The sequence below is a fragment of the Lemur catta genome, chromosome 3 (genome assembly GCF_020740605.2).
Source record: "Lemur catta isolate mLemCat1 chromosome 3, mLemCat1.pri, whole genome shotgun sequence".
Classification (NCBI taxonomy): Eukaryota; Metazoa; Chordata; class Mammalia; order Primates; family Lemuridae; genus Lemur; species Lemur catta.
The window spans coordinates 87,797,627-87,821,802 of NC_059130.1; the positions used below are offsets into that span (position 1 = coordinate 87,797,627).

Consider the following 24,176-nt stretch of genomic DNA (forward strand, 5'->3'; position numbering starts at 1 on the left):
CTGTTCAAGTTTTATCATGAGATCGCAGCAATTCAGTCCCATCTTCAGGCTCCATTTCCAATTCTAGTTCTCTTGCTATTTCTGCCACATCTGTATTTACTTTCTCCACTAAAGTCTTGAACCCCTCAAAGTCATCCATGATTCCAAACTGTTGTCAATGTTGATATTTTGACCTCCTTCCATGAATCGCAAGTGTTCTTAATGGCATCTGGAATGGTGAAAACTTTCCAAAAGGTTTTCAGTTTACTTTGCCCAGATCCAAATAACAAGACTTCAAAGTCAAAATTACTCCTTGATTCATGGGCTGCAGAATGGATGTTGTGTTAGCAGGCATGGAAATAGCACTTATCTCCTTGTACATCTCTGTCAGGGCTCTTGGGTAATGAGGTGCATTGTCAATAAGCAGTAATATTTTGAAAGGAATTTTTTTTTTGAGCAACTGGTCTTAACATTGGGCTTAAAATATTCAGTAAACTATGCTGTAAACAGATGTGCTGTCATCCAGGCTTTGTTGTTCCATTTCTAGAGCACAGGCAGAGTAGATTTAGCATAATTCTTAAGGGCCCTAGGATTTTCAGAATGTTAAATGAGCATTGGCTTCAACTTAAAATCACCAGCTGCATTAGCCCCACTTACTCATTCATGAGCTGGAGAAAACTGTTTTTGTCAGAACTCTTAGGGAGAACTGCTATATGTTGTCAGAAGAAATATTCTGATAAGCTGATTGAGATGAAGAGTAAGATGCTCAAAGACCTTGTTTAATGAACAGGAGGTGGTGACTCATATGTTCTCCAAGGAGCATGGCTATGTTAAATGCAGGTTTTGTTTTGCTGAGTAAAGTTGTGCAAGTCTGGGCAGAGCTGAATTGCTGAGGACATGGAGAAGCTGAGCCCTGACAGAAACATAACTGTTATCTTTAATTTTTCATTCCTTCACATCTGATCAGTCACTATGCCCTATCATTTCACCTCTTAAATACTTCAGTGAATCTGTTCCTGCTCTATCCCTGTTGCTACCACTCTAGTTCAAATCCTTATCTGGTCTCATCTGAACCACTACAAAGATCTTCTAACCATCCTTCCTGCCTCCCATCTCTATTCTTTCTGATCCATTCTCTACTCCGTTGCCAGAGTGATCTTTCTAAAGCTCAGATCTAATTATGTTAATCCCCTGCCTCAAAATCGTTGATCTTAAGAGATAGAGTTCATACCCCATAGCATAACATTCAGAGCACTTTCTGGCTTCATCACCTACCCATTTCCCATCTCCTGCCATTTCTTAAGTTATTCTGGAGTACTCATTGTCAAAAACTCTCACTTCTGCTAAAATACCTGTCCTTCACTTCCTGCTTGGAAAACTCTTCTTTAGAAAAGTTTTTCTCCTTATGTTGCCAAATAAGCATGTCTTTTTTTTTTTTTTTTTTTGAGACAGAGTCTCACTCTGTTGCCCAGACTAGAATGCTGTGGCATCAGCCTAGCTCACAGCAACCTCAAACTCCTAGGCTCAAGCAATCCTTCTGCCTCAGCCTCTCGAGTAGCTGGCACTACAGGCATGTGCCGCCATGCCCGGCTAATTTTATATATATATATATTTTTAGTTGTCCAGATAATTTCTTTGTATTTTTTTAGTAGAGACGGGGTCTCGCTCTTGCTCAGGCTGGTCTCGAACTCCTGAGCTCAAACGATCCGCCCGCCTTAGCCTCCCAGAGTGCTAGGATTACAGGCTTGAGCCACCACACCCGGCCCAAATAAACATGTCTTTAGGTGATGCTCCTGGGTTTGGTGCAGATTTCACCCATGAGTATCATTGTGCTGTCTACCAGATATTTCTGATTCTCTTCTGGGCATATTACAGTATTGCACTTTCTTACTCCTTGGAAGGTGGGTGTAGGTATGTGACTGCTTTGGCTGGTGAAATGGGAAAAGCAAAAGTTTTAAGAGCCAATATAATTCTTTCCCTCTGTCAGTCCTTATCCTACAATAAGGAAGACAAAAAGCAGAGCACTCAGTCAACCCCTAATGGATACGTAATAGTAGTGAAAATAAAACCTTGTTGCTTAAACTGTTGAGATTTGGGGATCGTTTGTACCTGAAGAGCCCAGCCTATTCTAATGGATACACTATCTCTGCTTTGACATCTTCCATACCTACCCCCAAACCACAGTGTCTCTGCCTTACCTGAATTTGTATGACACATTTTCTCTGTACCACTTATCTGGTACTGATGACATATTTCCTGATTTTGCTAGTTATCGGTTTGCTGTTATGTCTTAGTCACCTCTACAACTCTATTGAGGCTTCCCTAGGGCAGGGATGGTGCTTCTTCCATTTTTATGTCACACAAAGTATGTTTTGTGGCTGAGGCAGTATATTATAATGGGTAGAGGAGTCAGACAGATTTGTTTTGAATGAACCTTAGTTTCCTCATCTGTAAGATGAGAATAACAACATATACTCTACAGGGCTTTTTCTAAAGTTTGTGGATAACAGGTACAATGTATGTAAAAATAATGGCATCCTGTAGTTATTATTGTTTTCATTATTTAATTTTATTATCATTACAAATAGTTTTTAGTAGATGGTTACAAATAAATCAGTCTTCCATTGACTGAGGTGTAGTGGTACACGCATTGGACTTGGAATCAGAAGTCTGGATTTAAGGCCTAGCTTTTGTCACCAGCTTTGTGACCTAGGGAAAGTCACTTACCCTTTCTGCATTTTTTGCATTCTCAACTATAAAATGTGAATACTAATGACTTATAGGGATTTTATAAAGTTTAAATGAAATAATATGTGAGGAAATGTTTTATGCATCCTGAAGCATCACACATTCTAAAACTGTGATGATGCAGAGAAAATTGGGTGGTTCTTACTGTGTGGACATCTGTGAAGCATCCCAGTGTGCTCCAGTAACTTTGCTGTTGGGCTTGTCTTTGCTGCTTTCTTGCACGTTTATCTTTCCAACTAGACTGTCAACTGCTTGAGATCAAGAATTGTCTTAGTTGTTTTTAAAAAAATGTTTCAATGTTAGTTTATTTTTCCTTGTATAAGAGTAATACATGCCCTTTGTAGAGAAAATAAAGATACATAAAGGAAATAAAAATCCCAGAAAAATTCTTGTCTCTTTTTCAGATATAATTTCTATTAACTTTTTGATGTGTTTTTTTCTAGTTTTCTTCTGGACATATATAGTTACAAAACTGATATTATATCACACACGCAAGCATTGTCTCATATCATTAAATATTCTTACATATATAAACTTACACAAATTTTTTTTTTTTGGGGGGGACAGAGTCTCCTAGAGTGCAGTGGCATTATCATAGCTCACAGCCACCTCAAACTCCTGGGCTCAAGCAATCTTGCCTCAGCCTCCTGAGTAGCTGGGACTATTGGCATGCACCACCATGCCTGGCTATTTTTCTGTTTTAGTAGACACGAGGTCTCACTCTTGCTCAGGCTGGTCTCGAACTCCTGAGCTCAAGCAGTCCTCCCACCTCGGCCTCCCAGAGTGCTAGGATTATAGGAAAAAATTCTTACATTTTAATCATTCTTCTGTTGTTGAATATATAAGTTGATAATACTTTTTATTGTCTAAATAAAGCTGTAACAAACATTTTTATACATACATATTTGTCTGATTTTCTATTTTTATAAGAAAAAATTTTAGGAGGAATATTTCTGGATCAAAGAGTAGGCTCTTATGACTTCTATTAATAAATTGATTTCCAGAAAGGTAGAACCAAGTTCTACTCCCACAAGCAAGATGTGAGGTTGTGCATCTCACTGCAACCTCATCTATAATGGAAATTATTATTAAAAATAAGGATAAAACTTTTTTTTTTGAGACAGAGTCTTGCATCGGCATAGATCACTGCAACCTCAAACTCCTGTGCTCAAGTGATCCTCCTGCCTCAGCCTCCTGAGTAGCTGGGACTACAGGCATGGCCTGGCTAATTTTTTCTATTTTTAGTAAAGATGGGGTCTCCCTCTTTCTCAGGCTGGTCTCCACCTCCTGACCTCAAGTGATCCTTCCACTTTGGCCTCCTAGAGTGCTAGGATTACAGGCGTGAGCCATCGCACCTGGCCAATAAAACATTTTTATATGATAATGATCCACTTACATTTCCTCTGTGACTTGTTTATACCTCTTGCCCATTTTCTATTGGGATTTTAATTATTTTCTTATTGATTTCTATGAGGTTTTAAAAACTATTTACTATTTTATTCTAGTCACTAAGCACAATACAAGACATGTAACAGGTGCTCCTTACAGATGCCTTGGATTTTTACTTAATTGCCTTGGGGACTTTTTAGGAACTAAAGCAGACTTTCTAAGAGACTGACTCTTTCCTTTCTCCCCCCAGGACACAGCTGGGCAGGAGCGGTACCGGACCATCACAACAGCTTATTACCGTGGTGCCATGGGCTTCATTCTGATGTATGACATCACCAATGAGGAATCCTTCAACGCTGTCCAAGACTGGTATGAGACTCATTCACTCATTTATTCATCAGACTGCTCATGAAAACCTAACATGTGCTAGGCCCTGTGCTGTGTGCTAGGGAAAGCCAGATGAATGAGGCAGGGCTCCTGCCCTCAAGGAACTCACAGATGAGAGAGAAGACAGATTAGTAAGCAGGCAATGAAAATATCATGTGATAGGTACAGTGATGAAGACAGACATCTGAGCTGTAGGAACCCAGCAGAAGGTTCTCTGGCCCAGTTTAGGGAGTCAGGGAAGGTGCCTTGGAGTTGCTGACACAGATGCTGCACTTTGTAAGATGAATAGGAGTTAGCTCAAGGCATGAATGGATAAGAATGTTCCAGAAAAAGAATATAGATGTGCAAAGGCAAGAAGGTAGGAATGACACAGGTTGTGAAAGATTTTGTGGGCTGGCATAAGGAGTTTGGATTGTATCCCATGACATTTGTATGGAAACCAACAGGTTTTAGGAAGATTACTACAGCAACAGGGGAGAGTGCATCTACAAAGCACTTCTTTATAAAGTGGGCTTGGCTGGGGGTCCAAGAGCACATCCAGTTCAAGTTCATAAAGGTTCAATATACAATGGAAATTAGTACAGCACCTCAGAGGTACAACCTCTGGGCAACTGAAGTCTTGCTTCCTGGGGCATTACTCATGGGAGAAGGGAGCATGAGGGTAAGACACATGAGAGGGAGGGGCTGGGAACCAGTGCCCCTCAGATGAGGATGGCAGAAGGTGGAGCTTCTGTGCAGTGGCTGCTCTCAGAATCAGAGAGGCTGAGCGAGCCAGGCACACAGCAATAGTGCTGGCCAGTGCCAAGTTTGTCTCCTACTCCCTTTTGCCCAACAGCTATTCTTTGAGGACTTCCCTTCTCCCAAGGAGCAGTTGCCGTGAGCATGTGAAGTTTTGTTGGCAATTTGGAGCCTTGGCTGACAGTGACCTGCAGGCTGCCTGCTACACTCTCCTGTTCTGACCAATAGCCCAGGGTGCCTTCAGTGTGTCTGTCACTCAAGGGGGTCTGTATTCTCCTTTTCTGCCTCTCAGTCATCCTCTTCTTTCTCCTTTCTCCCCCTTCTTTTTGAACAACTTCTTCCCTCTACCTTCCTTCTTTCTCTCTTCCCCTTCCCTTTACTCTCTCCAGCTATAATTTCCTTCCTCAATCTTCCTTCATCCCCTCTCTCCCACCACACCTCCCCTGGTGTGACGCACTCCTTCTCCAAGTGTTTCCACACTGCTCCCTCCCTGTTGGCCTTGACCTCTTTCCTTTCTCCATCCGTCTCTGTGCATTCTGCCTCAGGAATGCAGTGACTTTAACACCTGGTGACGATTCCTCCAAGAATAACCTGAGCAGGTTGCTAATCTGGGAGCTGAGAGGGAGTGGGGTGGGAGGAGGGAGGAAGATGAAAAAGGAAGAGTAGTATGTGGAGATAAGGAGAGTTGGCTCCAGTTACCTGCCTTGAGTGTGAAGACCAAGTGTCCGTCTCTCCCAAGCCCTGGCTTTTGAGTTTAGCCTCTGGGCAACTTGGTCCCAGCCTGGCTCCTACCTCCCTTGCAAGCTCCAGCACCCAGAAGGGGGCCTGGCTCTCTGTGGGCCCACAACAAATGGTGGTTGAGTGAATTCCGTCCTTTGAATGGCTTCTCACCACAGATGAGAAGGTTGGTGGTGGGATCAGCTGGTCAGTAATAAGTCCACATTGCATTTGGGGTTGAGTTAGATTGAGTGTCAGTCAGGGTAGAGTCAGATTCAAGATCTACTTCAGGATTAACCATGCTCTGGCTCATTCATTCATCAGACATTCAGGGACAGCTTCTCTCCTCTGTGCTCTGTGTTGGGTATTGGCATCCCAAAGATGAATAGGGTGCCTGTCCCTGTCTTTAGGGAGACACAGATAAATTCAGCCAAGTGTAATATGTGTGAATGTTCAGGGGACCAAAAGAGGAAGTAATTATTTCTACCTGATGAGGTAGTTGGGGACAGAGTTAGGCTCATCCCCACAAAAAAGATGTCTCCACAATGTAAGAGTCCTATTTTATTCCCTCTGTTAAAATTTTGTTTTTAATTATAGCAGTAATAAATCCTCACTTCCAAAAATTTGAGAAATACAAACATTTCAAAAGTATTTTTTAAAAGTCTCATAATCATCCTATGTGAAGGAAACTACTGCTGACACTGGTTTCTGCAAATAATCATGATGTAAGTCTTCAGTGGAGGTTTATGCATCACAGAGGAGGTGGAGGCTAGCAGGATCTAGAGAACCTTGAGAAGGCTCCCCACAAGGCATTGCAGGATCAGCACTGGGCCTTGGAGGGTGAGTTAGTTGTGGGAAAGGGATTCCCAGTATAGGCAAAGGCACAAGCCATGGAAGAGCTTTGGGGGAATGAGTGGTAAGGTTTATGAGGTGGGAGGAAGGGTAATGAGGCTGGAGAGACAGGACATGAATGGTCTTGAACTGAGGAATCTGGACTTGATCACATAGCTAGTTGGGGGCCAGAGAAGCCTTTTAAGAAAGGATACATTGTGATCAGATGCATGTTTTAGAAAGAGCACTCTGCCCAGGGAGGAGAGGGATGGCCAGACACATTGGAGGCAGGTGAGGTTTGCAACCAGGGCTTAGGGGTCAGCATCTGTGACAGCCAGCAGGGGCAGAAGTCTGTCTGTCCTCAGTTGAACTAATTGGCAGTAACTTGGATGTTGCTAGCCCTATGGGAGGGAAACCATTTCTTTTCCTTTTTCTTTCTTTCTTTCTTTCTTTTTTTTAATTTTGAGACAGAATCTTGCTCTGTTGCCCAGGCTAGAGTGCTGTGGTGTCAGCCTAGCTCACGGCAAGCTCAAACTCCTGGACTCAAACTCCTCCTGCCTCCCAAGTAGCTGGGACTACAGGCATGCGCCATTGCACCCAGCTAATTTTTCCTATTTTTTTAGTAGAGACAGGGTCTCACTCTTGCTCAGCCTGGTCTTGAACTTCTGAGCTCAAGCAATCCTCCTGACTTGGCCTCCCAGATTGCTAGGATTACAGGTATGAGCCACTGTGCCCAGATGAGAAACCATTTCTTTGAACTTCATAGTTCTCTTTTTGACCTAGGAGGTTGTGTGTCTTAGTCAGTTTGGGCTGCTATAACAAAAATACCATAGAATGAGTGGCTTAAATGGTAAACATTTATTTCTCATAGTTCTGGAGCTAGGAAGTCCAAGATCAAGACTCCAGCAACTCCAGTATCTGGAGACAGCACCTTCTTGTTGTATCCTCACATGGCCAAGAAAGAAAGAGAGCTCTAGTTTCTTTCTCTTATAAGGACACCAATCTCATTTATTAGGGCTCTATCCTTATGACATAATTACCTCCTGAAAGCTCCACCTCCAAATACCATCATGTCAAAGATTAGGCTTCAACACGTGAATCTGCGGGGGGAGGAGGGAACAACATTCAGTCTATGGACATTCAGTGTGATTAGCATATCTATGTCTGTCTCTTTTTAGGGCTACTCAGATCAAGACCTACTCCTGGGACAATGCACAGGTTATTCTGGTGGGGAACAAGTGTGACATGGAAGAAGAGAGGGTTGTTCCCACTGAGAAGGGCCGGCTTCTCGCAGAGCAGCTTGGTATGTGCATGACACGTGTGTGTACATGTGTGCATGGGAATGGAGCAAATAGAGGGGACAAGTGTGTGTTTGTATTTGTGACATTAGGATGTGTTGTGATTGTGAATTATGCACCTATGTGTTCTGTGTGTACTGTTTTATATTTGTATGATGTACATATGGGCTTTATGCTTGTGAATTTTAGGTAATTCATCATTCCTGATATATATATTACTTTGTTATATTGAATATGTAAGTAAAATTTAAATTTATGAACTTGTTTTTACCAGCTCTTTCCACAAAGAATTTGAGATGTCTTATGAAAATCATCATAGTTCAGCAATAAAAAAATAAATAAGTGAGAAAATTGGAGCAAAGAGAAAGCAAGGGTGGGAGGAAAATAAGAGGAAACCAGGGTAAGATATGTGTCATAAGTTCTTGGGTACTTGCAAGAAGTGGGCAAAAATATTGCCTTTTAGCTTCCTAGCAACCATTGCAAAGAAGGAAACATAATCAGTTACATGGTTCAAAGTACCCTTAATATAAAAACAAAGCCATTATTCCAGACAAGTACTGCTCTTCACTGGCAACTGTAGAGCAGACTATATGCTGAATGTGACCATGTCCTTAATATTAAACATCCTTGCAGCAACCACAACACTGCATATAATATGCTGTTTCTTACAGTTTTTCTCAATGCAAACTGATGCTTCTCACCAAAACACAGTTCACAGCAAAAGTTATTGAATGAAGGAGCAAAACCATATGCAGTTTGTTGATGCTCTGACTTTTTCCAAGGTTAAAGCATTTTGATCCCTGTGTTCCATTGAGGCCCAGGTGTTCAGGCATGTCTCAGTGTCCTAGAGCAGAACCTCTACCTACTTTTGCTTTAAGAAGCAGCTTTTATTTTATTTTATGTTTTGGGGTTCAATGTAAGATTGCCTTACCATAAGAGTTCCATGACTAGAGAAAGTTTGAAATCCTCTAGAACAGAGGTTAGCTTAGCTTTTAGTCAGTCTCCTTAATTATGTCTCACATCCTAAGTGTTGTCAGTATTGAGGAGTAGAGAGTTTAAAGTTATATTCTCTGAAGTATAACAGTTTCTGAAGTGCAGATAATTGGCTTGTAGGTGGGTAAGCTGTATAATATACAAGTGTGAATTGTGTGTTGCATATATTTGTATTATGTGTGTTATGAGTATGTGTGTGTGTCCTATACTTCTTTCTCCCCACCACTATTCCCCAAGGTGGCCTGGACTAGAAATTAGCAAACTCTAAGTGCTTAATAACTAGGGAGGTTGGGTCATCTTGGGTCTCACCGTTCCTATTATATCATAGAGGTTCTCAGAGTCCAGAAAGTGCCTACACTTGGTTCACAGAACAATAAGCATGTGGTGAAGCCCACACTTGGTTAACTTCAGGCTATCTCTGTTTACCCTCAACCCGTAGTCCCCGGGGGGACTCCCATCACTCTTCCTGGACTGACTATATCCCATCTGCTTAGAATGCTCTTTTCTACTCCCCATCTCCTACCCTCATCCAGCTGGTGAGCCTCCACTCAGCTTTCAAAATAGCTCAAGCTTCATATCTTCTATGAAGCCTTTCATTTGTCTGTCTCCGGAAATCTCCTTGAGGACAGGAAATAAGTCTTGTTTATCTTTGTACCCACAGTGCCTAGCATACGATCTGGCACTGAGTAAACGTGCAAAAACAGGTTTTAATTAAATTTTACGATGTCAAGTGTTTGGCTACTTCATTTTATTGTCTAAAGAAGACTTCCTGAGCACCTACTGTTTGCCAGGTACTGTGCTATGAAATAGGATACATTCCCTGGTCTGAAGTTCGATCCAGTGAGAGAATACACAGAAACAGCAATAGCCCACGTGATCAGGGCTGTGATCGAGGGGTGTCCCAGGGATTGGGGGAACATAAAGGAGGCACCTGGTTCAATTGTGGTCAGAGAACATAATGGCCAAGTGGAGTCTTGAAAACAAGCAGGAACAGCCATATAAGGAAGAGAGGCAATGACTTTCCAGGCAGGGGGCATACCACTGCCAAAGGCAAGGAACAGCTCTGTGGTTCAGGGAACCATAAATCACTGGATGGTGTGAGCCTGGAGTAGTGTTGCCCAAAGAGAGGGACTCATGCCACTGAAATCGTGCAAGGTGATTTTATGTATTTATTTTGATGTATATTAGAAAAAATATATATAATGAGTGTGTCAAGACCTTAGAGTTAAATAAGACTAAGATTTTTAAAGATGAGTTAGTTTTATATTAGGAAAAAATATAACTAGCATGCCAAGTCCTTATGACTAAGATTTTTTTAAAGGCAAGTTTGTTGAACATTTATTAGGTGCTTACCATGAGTCAGACACTATTCTTTTTTTGTTTTTTTTTCTTTGTTTTTTTTTTGGAGACAGAGTCTCACTCTGTTGCCCAGGCTAGAGTGAGTGCCGTGGCGTTAGCCTAGCTCACAGCAACCTCAAACTCCTGGGCTTAAGTGATCCTACTGCCTCAGCCTCCCGAGTAGCTGGGACTACAGGCATGCGCCACCATGCCCGGCTAATTTTTTCTATACATATTTTTTAGTTGGCCAGATCATTTCTTTCTATTTTTGGTAGAGACGGGGTCTCGCTCAGGCTGGTCTCGAACTCCTGAGCTCAAACGATCCACCCGCCTCGGCCTCACAGAGTGCTAGGATTACAGGCGTGAGCCACCACGCCCGGCCGAGTCAGACACTATTCTAAGTGTTTTAAAGTACTATTCATTTAATTTAATCCTCCTAAAATCCAAGATATGTACTTTTTTATCTCCACATTTTGTAGGTTTCTTTTTAACAGATTAGAAAAGACGGGCACAGAGAAGTTGAGTAACTTCCTCAAGTCACACAGCTAGTAAGAGGGTAGAGCCAGGATTTGAACCCAAGCAGTAGTCTGGCTTCAGAGCCTGTGCTCCTAACCACTTAACTTTACTATACTGCAAACGTGGTAATAATAGCTGATATATATTAAACCAGACACTATGTGAAATATTTAGCATTAATTATCTCATTTAATTCTTTCTATAGTCCTTCAAGGTGGGTACTATAGGGCATGTCTAATGCTCTGAAAAATGAAGTTCAGAGAGGTTAAATAACTTGCTCAAGCTTACACCATTAGGAAGGTGGTCAGTATAGACCAAATTTACGTAGAAACACAGATAGAAGTAAGAGTAAACCTTAATGCAGAATTTAGTTAGGCACTTGAAGAAGGCCTTGATGAATTGGTCAGCTTTGGGCAGGCAAGGTAGCCCATCTCTGCCCAACACAACTTCCTGAGCTTTCCTGTATTGATTACCAAAACTTGCCTATTTACATGTTTATCTCTCCTTGTAGGCCTCAAGAGCAGGGATTATGTCTGATTTATTTCATTATCCCAAGCACCCAGCATAGGGTAGATATTCATTAATACATTTTAGTTACTCAGTGAAAAATATTTACTGAGCACATACTCTGAGCCAAGTTCTGTCCTGGCACTTAAGATCTAATTAACAGTGAAAAAACAGCTGTGATCCTTACTGTCATGAAACTAATGGAACTAATGGGGAAAGAGACATTAAACAAATACTTACTCAAATAAATATATAATTAAAAATTAAGTAAATGGGCAAATTGTATGGCATGTGATTTATATCACAATAAATCTTTTTAAATTGTGATAAGTTCTGCATGAGTTAGGTCACTTATTGTTACAAGTGATAAAATCCCAAATCAAACTAGTTTTAATAAAAAACTAGAATTTATTAGCTTATGTAACTGGGAAGTCCACTAGTCCCAAGACTCAATTGCCTTCTCCATTTCTCAGCTTTACTCATCCCCTCAGCCTCCTTCTACAGCCAGACTCTCTGCATGGGGAGTTAGACGGGTGATGGCAGCTCCAGATCCTTAGCTTCCTGGTTCCTGCAAAAAGAGACCTTCTCTCTCTCTCAATCACCATATCTCAATGCCAGGGAAGACGATGATTGGTCACCTGTGAGTCACATGCCTATCCCAGTGGCTGGGGGAGGTAAATATGGTAATTTATAGTCCCACTATAACTGTTTAAAATGGTGGTCCCCTAAAGGAAGGAATAGTGGGCAGATAAAACTAACATAGATCTACCACTAGTGCTATGAAGAAAGTGAAAAAGAGAAAGCTAATTTTAGGCTGATGAGTCAAGGTCTTGTGAGAAAGTAACACATAAGCTGAGAACTAAAGGATGAGAAAAAGTTAGCCAGGCAAAGAGTGGAGTGTGGGGATGGCAGTGTTCCACTTCAAGAACAGTCTGAATGTGGGTTAGAGCTTGAAACACTCATAAGATTGAAAGAAGGCCGTGCCACAGAGACTAAAGAATCAAGGGGAGAGTTGTGTGCGATGAGGGTGGACAGAGGTCAGATCATGCAGGATTTTGCAAGGATATGATTAGATCTGGGAACAGTGAAGGAGGATGCTCAGCCTTCCTCACCCTCACCCCAGTGCCTATCCCTCTGCTATCCCAGGTCTTAAGTCATTTCAGTGGTCTGCTTGCCAGTGCAGTAGTGCCATTCTCTGCTTTATGGGATCCTCCCTCAGGACTCCTTTTCTTTTAGCCTTTCTTAGCTCACTTCACCAAGGCTATCGATATGGCCAGCAACTAGAATTTATTAAAGCTGTGAGTAGCAGCAGGCCTTCTACATCCTCAAAGTTCTTGGGATCTAGGTGAGATCACATAGATGCTGTGGCAGGTGCATCTTTGGAAGGGCAGAGGAGTTTTAGGGACTCCTATTCCAGGACGCATGACATTTTAGGATCCTACTTTCATGTGCTCCTCAAAAGGCGGCTTCTTGGCTGGGCGCGGTGGCTCACATCTGTAATCGTAGCACTCTGGGAGGCCGAGGTGGGAAGATCGCTTGAGCTCAGGAGTTCGAGACTAGCCTGAGCAAGAGCGAGACCCTGTGTCTACTAAAAATAGAAAAAAAAAATTAGCTGGGTGTGGTGCCATGCCTATAGTTGCAACCACTCAGGAAGCTGAGGCACGAGGATCACTTGAACCCAGGAGTCTGAGGTTGCAGTGAGCTAGGCTGACACTATTGCATTCTAGCCTGGGCAAAAGAGCAAGACTGTGTCTCAAAAAAAAAAAAAAAGAAAGAAAGAAAGAAAAAAGAAAAGAAAAAAAAAGGGGGGGCTTCTTGTCCCTTTCCTGGATCTGACTGGGGATGGGTCTGGCCAGAGCCCACAGAGGCGAGTAAAAGGGAAATGTGCTTCTGTCTACAAAGGAAGGCGAGACCATTCAACGTGTGACTTTGAAACACACGTATACTAGCATAGTGTAGTGGGAAAAGCACCCCCAGACAAGGAGGTAGGAGATTGAGGGTTTTATCCTGCTTCTGCTACTACTTACTATGTGACCCTGAGCATCTCGTTCCCTGTCTCTGGGTCTCAGTTTGCCCATTTGCAAAACAGGATTTGATTAGTTGAGTGGGAAGGTCTGTTTGGCTCTATCCCACTTTGATTCCATGATTGGAATTCACCCAATTCCTCACTCATCATTCAGACCCCACAGACCCTTGTACATTGCCTTGCTTATTTTAGGTGCTCAATAAATGTTTTTTGGATTGAGATGAACTATAGAAACCTGGCATCTCTCAGCCTGGTTGCAGAGAAACAAAGACCTAGTTTGCATTGATAATAACTAACAGTGACTTATAATTCACAATCTGCTTCCACAACAATTCTCCTATGACCTTCACTCTCACTCCTAGCCTGTAAGGCAACATTATCATCAGCTATAGTAGTACAGTGTCTGTATTGCTGTATAATAGATTATCATCAGTGCCGTAGATCAGTGATTCTACTGATGAAGAAGCTGAGGCCAGATCACTTGTATTTTCTTGCACACAATGAACTATGCCACACTTCTGTGTCTTAATTTTTTCACTTTAAGATTATGTAACTTTTCTAAGCCATGTAAGTAGTAGATGGCAGGCCCTGTACTCAAACTCAGCCTTTGGACTGAAAATTCTAATGCATTCGTTATATCATCCAATGATGTTTTCCCAAAAGCCTGTCATAACTTCTCTTAAAATTTCCACCCTCAGCCACAATGTTAGTGACACAATGTTCATGAAATGTCTTTAGATTATGTTGTGGTAACACACAATCTGAGTCAGGGGCTTAGAGAGTAAAGATTTATTTCTCACTCACATTATATGCCAGCTGCAAGTCAGCAGCAACTCTGATCCGGCTCACTTACTTCCTACTCTGGGATCTGACTGGGATGACTAAACCACACCAAGTCTCTTAAAGCTTCTGTTGAGACTCAGATCATATCATTTTTGCCCACATCCACTGGCTAAAATAAGTCACATGATCAAACCTGATATTGATGGAGTGGGGGGATCTAGTCTTTCCATACAGAGGTGCTGCAAGCCAGTGGCAATGGGTGGGGACATAAAATCTCTTGAAGGGAGGGCAATAAATAATCTGCCATGGTCACTAAACCGCATGCCAGACCCTGAGGACACAGAGATGAAGGTGCTCATGGGGCAGGGAAACAATAGCATAAACAGATATTTCCAACATTCTTTGGAGAGATGCCTATGCTGGTCCTTAACCTGTTTGCTATCATTCTTCACCCTTCCCTGTGTCTCTCCCATTACCCTCTCTGGGAAGTCTACCTTTGCAGGCTGTGTTTCCCAGACTCGCATGACAGTGGCTTCTGGCTGGGTTTAGCCAACGGAAGACACTTGCAGGTGACTGGAGGTGGGCAAAAGGGAGAAATCCCAGTATTTCCCCACATCGTGGCTGGCTCCTCCAACAGGGGCTGCTCCTTCTGACTCCTGCTCCCGTGGATCCAGCTTCCTTTAGCTCTAGTAATAGTAAATTTTGCTGTTGATAATCTCTGAGTTTTCTCACTATTCTGTTTAACTTCTCAGTTCTTCCATCACCTATATAACCAATTTCCTCTGGTTTAAGTGATAAGAAAAGTTCCCATTTTCCTGACTGGAATCTGACTGAAACGATCATGCAAAGTGCCATGGGAGTACAGGGGAGAGGTACATTTTATATTTTGAGGTGTAGAGATGGGGTGGAGAAGAGAAAGGGAAGGCTTTCTGGCATCAGTAATGCCACAGGTGAGTAAGGAAGGTGATTAGGAGTGGGAGCTAGAGAGTAATAACATGAGCAAAGAAAGGCACAAAATGGGAAAGCGTTGATGTTTCTGGAGCATAGCGTGAGCCAGGAAGATGAAGCTGGGGAAGTAGACAGAGGCCAGGCCATGCAAGGTCTTGGGTATTAAGTCAATGAGGCTGGATATTGAATTAATCAGACCTCCTCCAATTCCAGTGGCACAAATCCAAGTCAAAAGAGCTCAAGTTATAAGGACAGAGCAAACCTGAAGCAAAATAGAAGAGAAGGTCTCTGGATATGAGATGGTCAATAAATTAACAGCCCAGGGTATTGGATAGATTGTCCATGTGGCACTCAATGTTCCTGAGAATGAGAGCATGCCTGGGGTAGAAAGGAACATGATGTCCAGAGGGGTGTGAGTTGCAGGTTGATAAATGATGGAGATGAGAGGGTGTCAGAGCAGAATGGAGATGGGATTTGAATATAATGGTGGAGGAATAATGTTCTGGAGCAGTGTTTGGATGAGGAGAGGTGGGTTTAGCTGATTGCAAGTTTCTACATAGAATTCTTATGTCAGATTCAGAAGAAGGCAGCATGAACACAGTCTACGGGTCTGTGATGGCTGCCTTTGAACAGGATAGGTAAACATGATCATCTTGGGGGTAGGTGGGTGGGTGAACATTTCAGATACAGTTAAGAATTGAGCCCCAATAAAGCTAGCAGAAATCTCATTGTTCTGAAGCCAATTAGAAGGAGGAAAGGACTGGGGGCCAGTCTGCTTAATTGGTTGTCATCTTCCTGGCCTCTAGATTCTCAGCTCCTGAGGATCCTTATTAATGGACCTGAGGGAAAGGTTACCATCTGGGCCCACTAATGAAGAGCCCTCTAGGAATCTGACAGTAATTGGTGGGGGTGCATTTGGTGTTATTCTGCTAAGCAAATGAGACCCTTGAGCTGGCTAGACCTATGAGCTGGTAACTTGAATCAGAGTTTTCATACTTTGAGTATCTTTGAGATGACTGTAAAGACATCTTCTTGGCATAACATATGAGCTCTCCAGGTGTCTCTCACCACTTTGGGTTTTCTGCTGCAATGATAACAAACTGATATTGTCCTTCTAGCATATACCAAGGCTGTTTTTTGCCCCCTTATCTGTGCTCATGCTATTTCCCCTGCCTGATGTGCTATACATTTATGTGCTCACATATACACTCACAATCACATGTCTTTGTCTAGGTGATAGATGCTTAGGCATCAGCTTCTCCAAGAAACTTTCCCTGGCCCCCAGGCTTGGTTGGACACCTCCTCTGTGCCCTGACAACCCCCTGGCTTCCCTGTTCTAACACTTATCACTATAACATAGTCAATGTGTCTGTCTTCCTCACTAGACTAGGACCTCCTCAAGGGTAGTAACTGTCTGATTCACCTCAGTGTCACCAGTGCCTAGCACAGGGTCTGCCATGCTTGTGGAGCTGAGCTTTCATGACCCCATCCACATTCCCGCAACCACACCCTCCATGCTCAGTCCCACCTCCTTCACTCAACTATTCATTCAACCAACACTCAGCAAGCACCTGCTCCTCTGGCTGCTGCTGGGGCTCAGATGAATGACATAGACCCTGTGTTGGGAGCTCCCTCTCAAATGGACTTCTGCCACACAGGGTGACATGTGCTATGGCAGAGGGAAGCACAGAGGAGAACGAAAAGACCCTATTGAAGCCGAGTCCTGAAAATTAAGTTAGTTAGATGAAGAGTTTTGCTTAATTCTGACTTTAAACGCTCACATCCTCACTAACTTCAGGAAGCTTCCTCCCCCTCTCTTCCCCTGCCTCTCTCTCTCTCTTCTGCATTCTTGCATGGCCTCTGGTTTGCTCTACCATGTTAGAATATTATAGCTTGTTCTATCACTGTTCCAACTGAGAGCGAGACAGAGAGGCATTAGGAACAGGGCCCTAGCCCATCTCTGAGCCTCAGTCTTCCTATCTGCAAATTACAAGTGATAACCCTTACCTTGCCCCACCCCCCTCACAAGGCTGTTTTAAAATTGTATTTGTGAACAGTTAAGGACTATGCAGATGTGAGAAATTGACACTCTCATTAGTGTGTCTTCTCCATATCTAGATTTGATCTCCCTGTGTCCCTGACACTCAGCACAAGATCTGGCACAAGGTCAATGTTCAATAAATACTTGGTTTATTGATCGACCCTAAATGATGAAGAAAAAGAGGGTTTCTCCAAAGGCCCTGGGAAACAATGGAGGGACAAGGGAGGTGGGACTAAGGTGGGCCAGGAACATATGGGAAAGAGAATTGCCATGCATTTCAAATGCCAGTCACTTCCACATACGGTTGTGCATTTTTAATTCTCATTACCACCCTAAGAGGTAGGTAATATTCACCCCATCCTACAGATGTGGAAACAGAGGCTGAGAATGAGTAGGTAACTTGCCCAAGGTCACATAGCTAGTAGCTGACAGAGACTCTATTGAACTCCAGGCTGACCCCCAGGCCACTTCCTGCTGCCCACCTGCACAGTGTGGCATGTCCTCCCCTCAGTGCCACTCCTCAGAAGGGATATGGGATTTGTGACCCTGGCCCTGACTGTGTCTTTATTGTCATCCAAACTGATGGTTAAAACCTATTGACTTCTTCACATGTTTCCCGTTTCCTAGACAAGCAATACATTCCCCCCACCTTTCCAAACATTGCCTCTTGTGATAAGGTAGTCAAAGACCCGGGAGTCGATTTTTGTGTTATTCATTAAGGAAAAACTATATGCTGGAGGGTCTCTGAAGCCAACAGGGCTTCCATGGCCTGAGGATAATGAGCCAGCAGCTGCCTCCCTCTTCATCACATGTCTGCAATTAGCAGGCATTTCTGCAGCTTGCCTTTCTCAGGTCAGGAAATAGGCCACAGGAGGGGCTTTCAGCCAGAGGTGGACTGGCAGGAGCTGTGAGCGCCTTCCAGCTGGGAAGGCTGGGAGAAGAGAGGCCTGTTGATACCTTGGGGCTTCAGCTGTCTCTGTGGATGGTGGAATAATAGGGAGAAGGAGGGAGGAGGAAAGAGATCCCCTCCTTTGTGGGAGAAGATGAGAAAAGAGGGAGAGAGAGATGAAGAGGGGTTGGAAGGAGCAAGATGAAAGAAGAGCAGACAGAACTGTCATTATAACAGGCAACTTTTGTACAGCAATTTAGCCACTGTCTTACTCCTCCCAACTGCTCTCAGTAGGAAAACACAGTTATTATTCCTATTTGACAAACAAGATGTCTGAAAATCAGTGAGGTTAAGAGATTCAGAAAGGTGAAGTGATTTGCTCAGACTCAGACACTGTGGTAGTCAGATAAAAGCAAAAGAAGCCAAAGAGACTTGTAAAGGAAGAAAAACATATAATCGGGGGAAAAAAATGCAAAGGGAAAGGAGAAGAAATGGGAGGCAGAGCCGTGTATGGACTTTGGAGACAGCCAAACCCAGTTCTAAGCCCAATTTCCATGGATACAGCCACATGACCTCGTGTGAGTTATACAGTCTCTTGGAACCATTATTTTCTCATTTATAAATTGGAGATGATGATATTTACCCAACAGGCTGTTGCAAGGATTATGGAAGATGGTTATTTGTAAAGCTCCTAGCAATAGTGTCTGGCATATAGTAGATGCCCAATAGATAACAGGGATCCCAAAGAGAAAGTATAAGAAACATAAGGGCAGAAGAAGGAGCTAAATGGAATAAAAAGGAAAGAGAGAGTCTCTTGAGGAGAAATGAAGAAAGGCTCAGAAGGAAGGGAAAGAGGAAGGTGGAAAGACAGGAGAGGAGGGAGTAGGCTGGACAAGGACGTGATGGAAAGGGCCGCTTGTGCTTCCAGGGGCTGCCACCAAGCTGGTCAGGATTCCTCAGGTAGGAAGCAGCCTCTTTGTCTGAATCAGGAGGGCCTTTTCTGTGTCTCTCGGGACAAGCAAGTCCTGTACATTGTCACAGAAAGTGTTTTTAAGGGTCTCAAGATATAAAACAGACAAGAATGTCACACACCTCAGGTGCCCTGTCCCCTGGTCTTTTGCTGGGTTTGTGGAGGAAGGGAGAGATCTATCGGATTATTTCAGCAGAATTCAGGGAGGAGGAATCCCACCGAATGGTGATAACCAGGGTGTTTGTGGGTGGAAAGGGCAAATACGGTTTTCCTTATTCAGTGTGAATCTTGAGCTGCTTCCCAGAGCCAGATCAGAGCCAGCTAGGCTGAGGTGAATGGGCAGCATGGGAAAGAGGAGGAAAATCCCTGGTCAAAAAGTCAAAAACCTGGGCTTCTCACACTGGTGCCTTTCCTCATCTTGGGCAAGCCAGTTTACTTCTCTAAGCCACAGTGTCTGCATTAGCGAAACAGAGAGGATCTTCCCCAGGGGCGATATGAAGATCAAGTGAGATAATGGATGTGAAAAATACTTTGGAAAGTGACGTGCTCTGCACACATATTTATATGTTTATTTGTTCTTTCATCAAGCAAACACTCTTGACCCATCTCTGTGTCAGGCACGGGGTTATACATTTTACATGCACTATCTTATTTAATCCTTGAAGTAACTCTGTGAGGTAGGTAAAATCATCCCTATTTACAAACCAGGCAGTTGATTTGTAAAGAGAATAAGTGACTTGCCCAGCATTAAACAGCTGATTAATGGTAGAGCCAGGATCTGACTGACTCTGAAACCAGTGCAGGAAATTCCTGCCCTGTACTGTCTCCTTGAAGTAGAATGGAATTGCTTCACTCCTGAGCACGGGCCATATTAATCCAGTGCTGGGGTTGGGGACACAAATGAGTTCCAGCTGAAGAAATGGGAAAAATCTTTATCTGTTTATCTTCTCCCCCTAGGGTTTGATTTCTTCGAAGCCAGTGCCAAGGAGAACATCAGTGTGAGGCAGGCCTTCGAGCGCCTGGTAGATGCCATTTGCGACAAGATGTCTGATTCACTGGACACGGACCCCTCTGTGCTGGGCACCTCCAAGAACACGCGTCTCTCAGACACCCCGCCACTGCTGCAGCAGAACTGCTCATGCTAGGCAAGGCCCACTCTCCTAAACTCCCCTCTTTGTGGCCCCACACCCACTCTGCTTCTCCCTGTTACACAGTGTCCACTCCCAGCCCAGAGCAAGCTGAGTTGCTGCTGTTCTTTGCCTGTCCCTGGGGTTCTCTGCAGATGACCCCAATGATAGACACTCAGCACAAGACTTAACAGGTCACTACGTGGGTGAAGATTCACTTTATAAAAGAAGACTCTATTTTACGAAGGGGATTCACTATAGGGACTTGGAAAGTGAGTCTCTTTTCTGCCTTTAAAATGAGAGTTCCTCCATTTACCAAAATTCGACACACATACACAAACACTTTTCAGGGACTGGCTAACTGTGTAAAGTGAGGCTCACCCGCACAGCTAATCCTATTAAAGAAAACGTCCCAAAGCATGACATGATTGTTTCATAGCAGGCTCCCTGTGGAGCCTTCTCTCACTGCAAGTCAAGCTCTGACTCTCAAAGCCTCGTGCTGGTTACCGCGGATGCCCACAGGGCCCGAGTAGTTGCTGTGGTGACAGGCCAGAGCTAATCTTCAGAGAGCTCAGACTCTCTAATGATGCCGAAGGAGCAAAGGCTGAGTCAGAAACACACTTAAAAGCGAAAGATTATCCCCTGCAAAATGTCAAAGGTTCCTACTACATGAAAGAGCAAGCAAGTGAGCGCAAGAAAGACAAAGAGGAGAATAGAAACACAGGCAAGATAAAGAAACAGATCATGAGTTTCTGATTTTGCTGCTTTCCAGAGGGCTCTTAACTATGGGGACTTCATGAAATTTGGTCATTGGTTCTTAGACTCCTAGAATATGAAAATTTTAGAGTTGGTGGGACCCCCAAATTTACCTAGTTTAACTAATCAATTCTAATCTTCCTATCTCTAACAGTGACCGTCAGGCCTCACAGCCAAATCCCTTCCTTCTAAAGCACACCTCTAGGCAGGGACCCATTGTTCACACCATCTTTGGCAGTTCTCATAGTCAGAAAGTTTTCCTTAATTAGGGTCAAACCTGCCTCCTGGAAATTCTTCTTTCTCTTCCCACCCCATTTGCACTGGCTCCACTGTCAGAGACCTCTGCCCTGTGACACTCTTAGATGATTTGAGAACAGGAATTATGACCCCTGGGACCTGCCTTTTCTCTGGGTCAAATACCTTTATAATTCCATCTGCCATTCTTATAGGGTCTTCTCCCCATCCTGCCCCTTTTATCCAACCCATCTTTCAATTACTCTTGAGCAGTCTAACTGGAAAATGTGATTCAAAGCAGAATAAATATAAACGGGGCATGACCCTGAAAATCTTGGGAAAAATGAACTCAGAGGTCCCAATCCCAACTCCATTCTCCTGGGAGTGAAACTTTAGTTTCTACCAAAGAGCAGATGTGAAACCACTTCTGGCAGAAGGCCCTTAATTAAACACCTAAAGAAAAAAAGAAAAGAAACTCTAAGACCAGAATGGATTAGCTCATGATTCTAGCTTACTTGGCCACAGGCACATATTTGGGTTCTGGCTGAAACAATGAAATGGAACTGGCTATGATTCCAGAAAATCTTTCTTCTCAACCATGGCCTGAGTCCTTAGCCTCCCCTTGCACTAACACGCCACCTCAAAAGTCCGTGTGGTAGGGGAGAGTCTCTCCCTAGTTTTATCTCCCTTTCAAATGCAGCTCATTGTCCTAGGAAAGAGCATTAACTAACAAGTCCAATGACTAAATAAAAGGACCATCCAGAGTCAGCTCTATGGAGATGTTGCTTTTTTTAATGCAGTTCGAAGGACAGAGTTTTGGACTTGGAATCAGGAAACCTGGACTGTCCCATTAAATCAAGAGCGACTCTGGACCAGTTATTCCCCATCTCTTCGTCTTGATTTCCTATTTATAAAATGAGGGAGTTTGTTTGGATGATCTTTAAGGTCCCTTCCAGCACTAGTAATTCTGTGACTCTTTTTTTTTCCACCTTTACTATTTGATTTGATCTGCCAAACAAACCCAAGGGATCAGGATCACCATCTCAATTTTATTTTAGCTAACACTGATGTCATGCTTACTCTGCACTAGACATTGTTCCAGGTACTTTACATATATTAACTCTTTTATCTACCCAACATCTTTGTAAAGGAGGCACTATAATCAGCCTCATTTAAAGATGAGGAAATGAAGGTACAAAGAAATTATAGCCTGCCTAAGGTCACATAATGAGTAAACAGTAGAGCTGGAGTTCAAACCCAGGCAGTAGGCTCCCGGGTCTGTGCTCTTAACCACATTCCATAGTGCATCTTTTATAGATAAACTATGATCTGGAGAGGTTAAGAGACTTGGATCACATCACTAGCGAGTGTTAAAGACACATTAGGATTCAATTCCAGGGCCGTCAGATTCCAAATCCACTGGAGAAGACTTATATCTCTAATCTATTAACAAATTGCTCCACAACTCACACTAATCTGAGGTGATGTCTAATGCTTAGGAAAGGACAGTCAGTTTCTGAGGCAACTCCATCCGGTGGGCCTGAGCAAAAAAAATGCCTAGTGCCTTTCAGGCCCAAATGCTGACTTTCCCAGGATCTGCCCCTGCCAGGTAATACTAATCAGGCTCCCAAGCAGTGCTCTGAGCAGCCTCCATACTCCAGCAGTGGGGCATTTTGGAGGAGTGACTTAATTAACTTTTCTGACCATGGAAGAATACAGTCCCTTCACAGGGCAGTGGTTCTGGATGTGCTTTTTACATTGTAAAGTCACATACAGTGTCATGGATAATAACTATTTTTTCTGGATAGTAACACCCATCTACCCCAGTACTAGGATTTCAGACAAAGGTCCTCATGACCCCTGGATATTTTTGTACCTATATCAAATAATCTTTTCTCTCCTACTGAATACCTAGGTAAAGAATGAGTCTTTTTCTTTAAAACTGTCAAATTCTTTAAAACTCAGGAGCCAGCTCAAGGGAACAAGCATCTTCACAGCAGACGGAATCAAGAGGTAAAGGTTATTGTGGCAAACTCTTCTGGGCACCAGACAACCAGACCTGCTTGTTGTTAGCTGGCAACTCCACCATCCCTGCTCTGTGACCTCATTTCTGTCAAGTGGAAGGCAGCAACTTCCAGCTGATTGCAGCATAATGTTCATCAATCACAGTAATAGTGCAATTAAGCACCAAGGTTCGAGCTGCATAATATGTGTTAGTGGCAACTTGTCTTGGATTTCATCTTCCTAAACAATCCAAATAAAAGAAGATTAAAAAAAAAAAACAACTCTTGACCTCTAATGAGGCAAAAGTAGGCCAAAAGTGCAATACAGTATTGTAGTTATTTACAGAATCTGTTTTAAGTGCATGTGTATCTGTAAATACAAAGTGACTTGTGACTTATTATTGTCTCCTCAGTCTGTAGCATTATTAACTTCCAGGAGCAGCAATGCCATAGAGTGTACTGAATGATCACAGACTTGTTGAATATTAAATGTGGAAGGAAATTTAGAGAAGATCTTGTCCAGGCTCCTATTTTACAGAAGAGAAGATTGAGATCCAGGGAGTGGGAGGAAATCTCCTAGTCACTCTGCGAGTACATTAGTGATGGAGCCAGATCTAGGTCTTGGATCACCTCTAAGAAGATATTCACCTATTTGAGAATCTACTATAGGCCTAGTAGATGGATAATCTACTATATATAGATAAATACAAATGAAAACAAATAATACCTACCTGCAAGGTACCTAAAATTTAAAGGAGGTTCTGTTTCTAAAATATTATTATCCCAATTTGGCAGGCAAGGAAATATAGCCCTGAAAAAATTAACATGCCCAAGTCACTCACTAGTATCATTTGACCCCATATCTGTCTGACTCATGCTCTTTCAAATTTTTTCTTCAGATTAGCTCAGATGAAGGGTAGATGGAGTGGTGGTAGTAACAGACTCCCAAGGATTCTTA

General features: G+C 43.0%; 1 protein-coding gene across 2 annotated transcripts in view; it reads left to right on the forward strand.

Annotated features, from left to right (window-relative positions):
* RAB3B (RAB3B, member RAS oncogene family) overlaps window positions 1-23,726 on the forward strand; it is a 63,402-nt gene extending 39,676 nt beyond the window's left edge. Inside the window, exons 3-6 of one of the 2 annotated variants that reach the window (XM_045548038.1) lie at window positions 4,367-4,485; window positions 7,968-8,092; window positions 20,056-20,243; window positions 23,181-23,726. In XM_045548038.1, the coding sequence (XP_045403994.1) occupies window positions 4,367-4,485; window positions 7,968-8,092; window positions 20,056-20,243 (432 nt within the window). In that variant the 3' untranslated portion in view covers window positions 23,181-23,726. Of the gene's footprint in view, window positions 1-4,366; window positions 4,486-7,967; window positions 8,093-20,055 lie in introns of both variants that reach the window. The other variant, XM_045548037.1, reaches the window with a different exon arrangement.
* The last annotated feature ends 450 nt before the right edge of the window (window positions 23,727-24,176 follow it).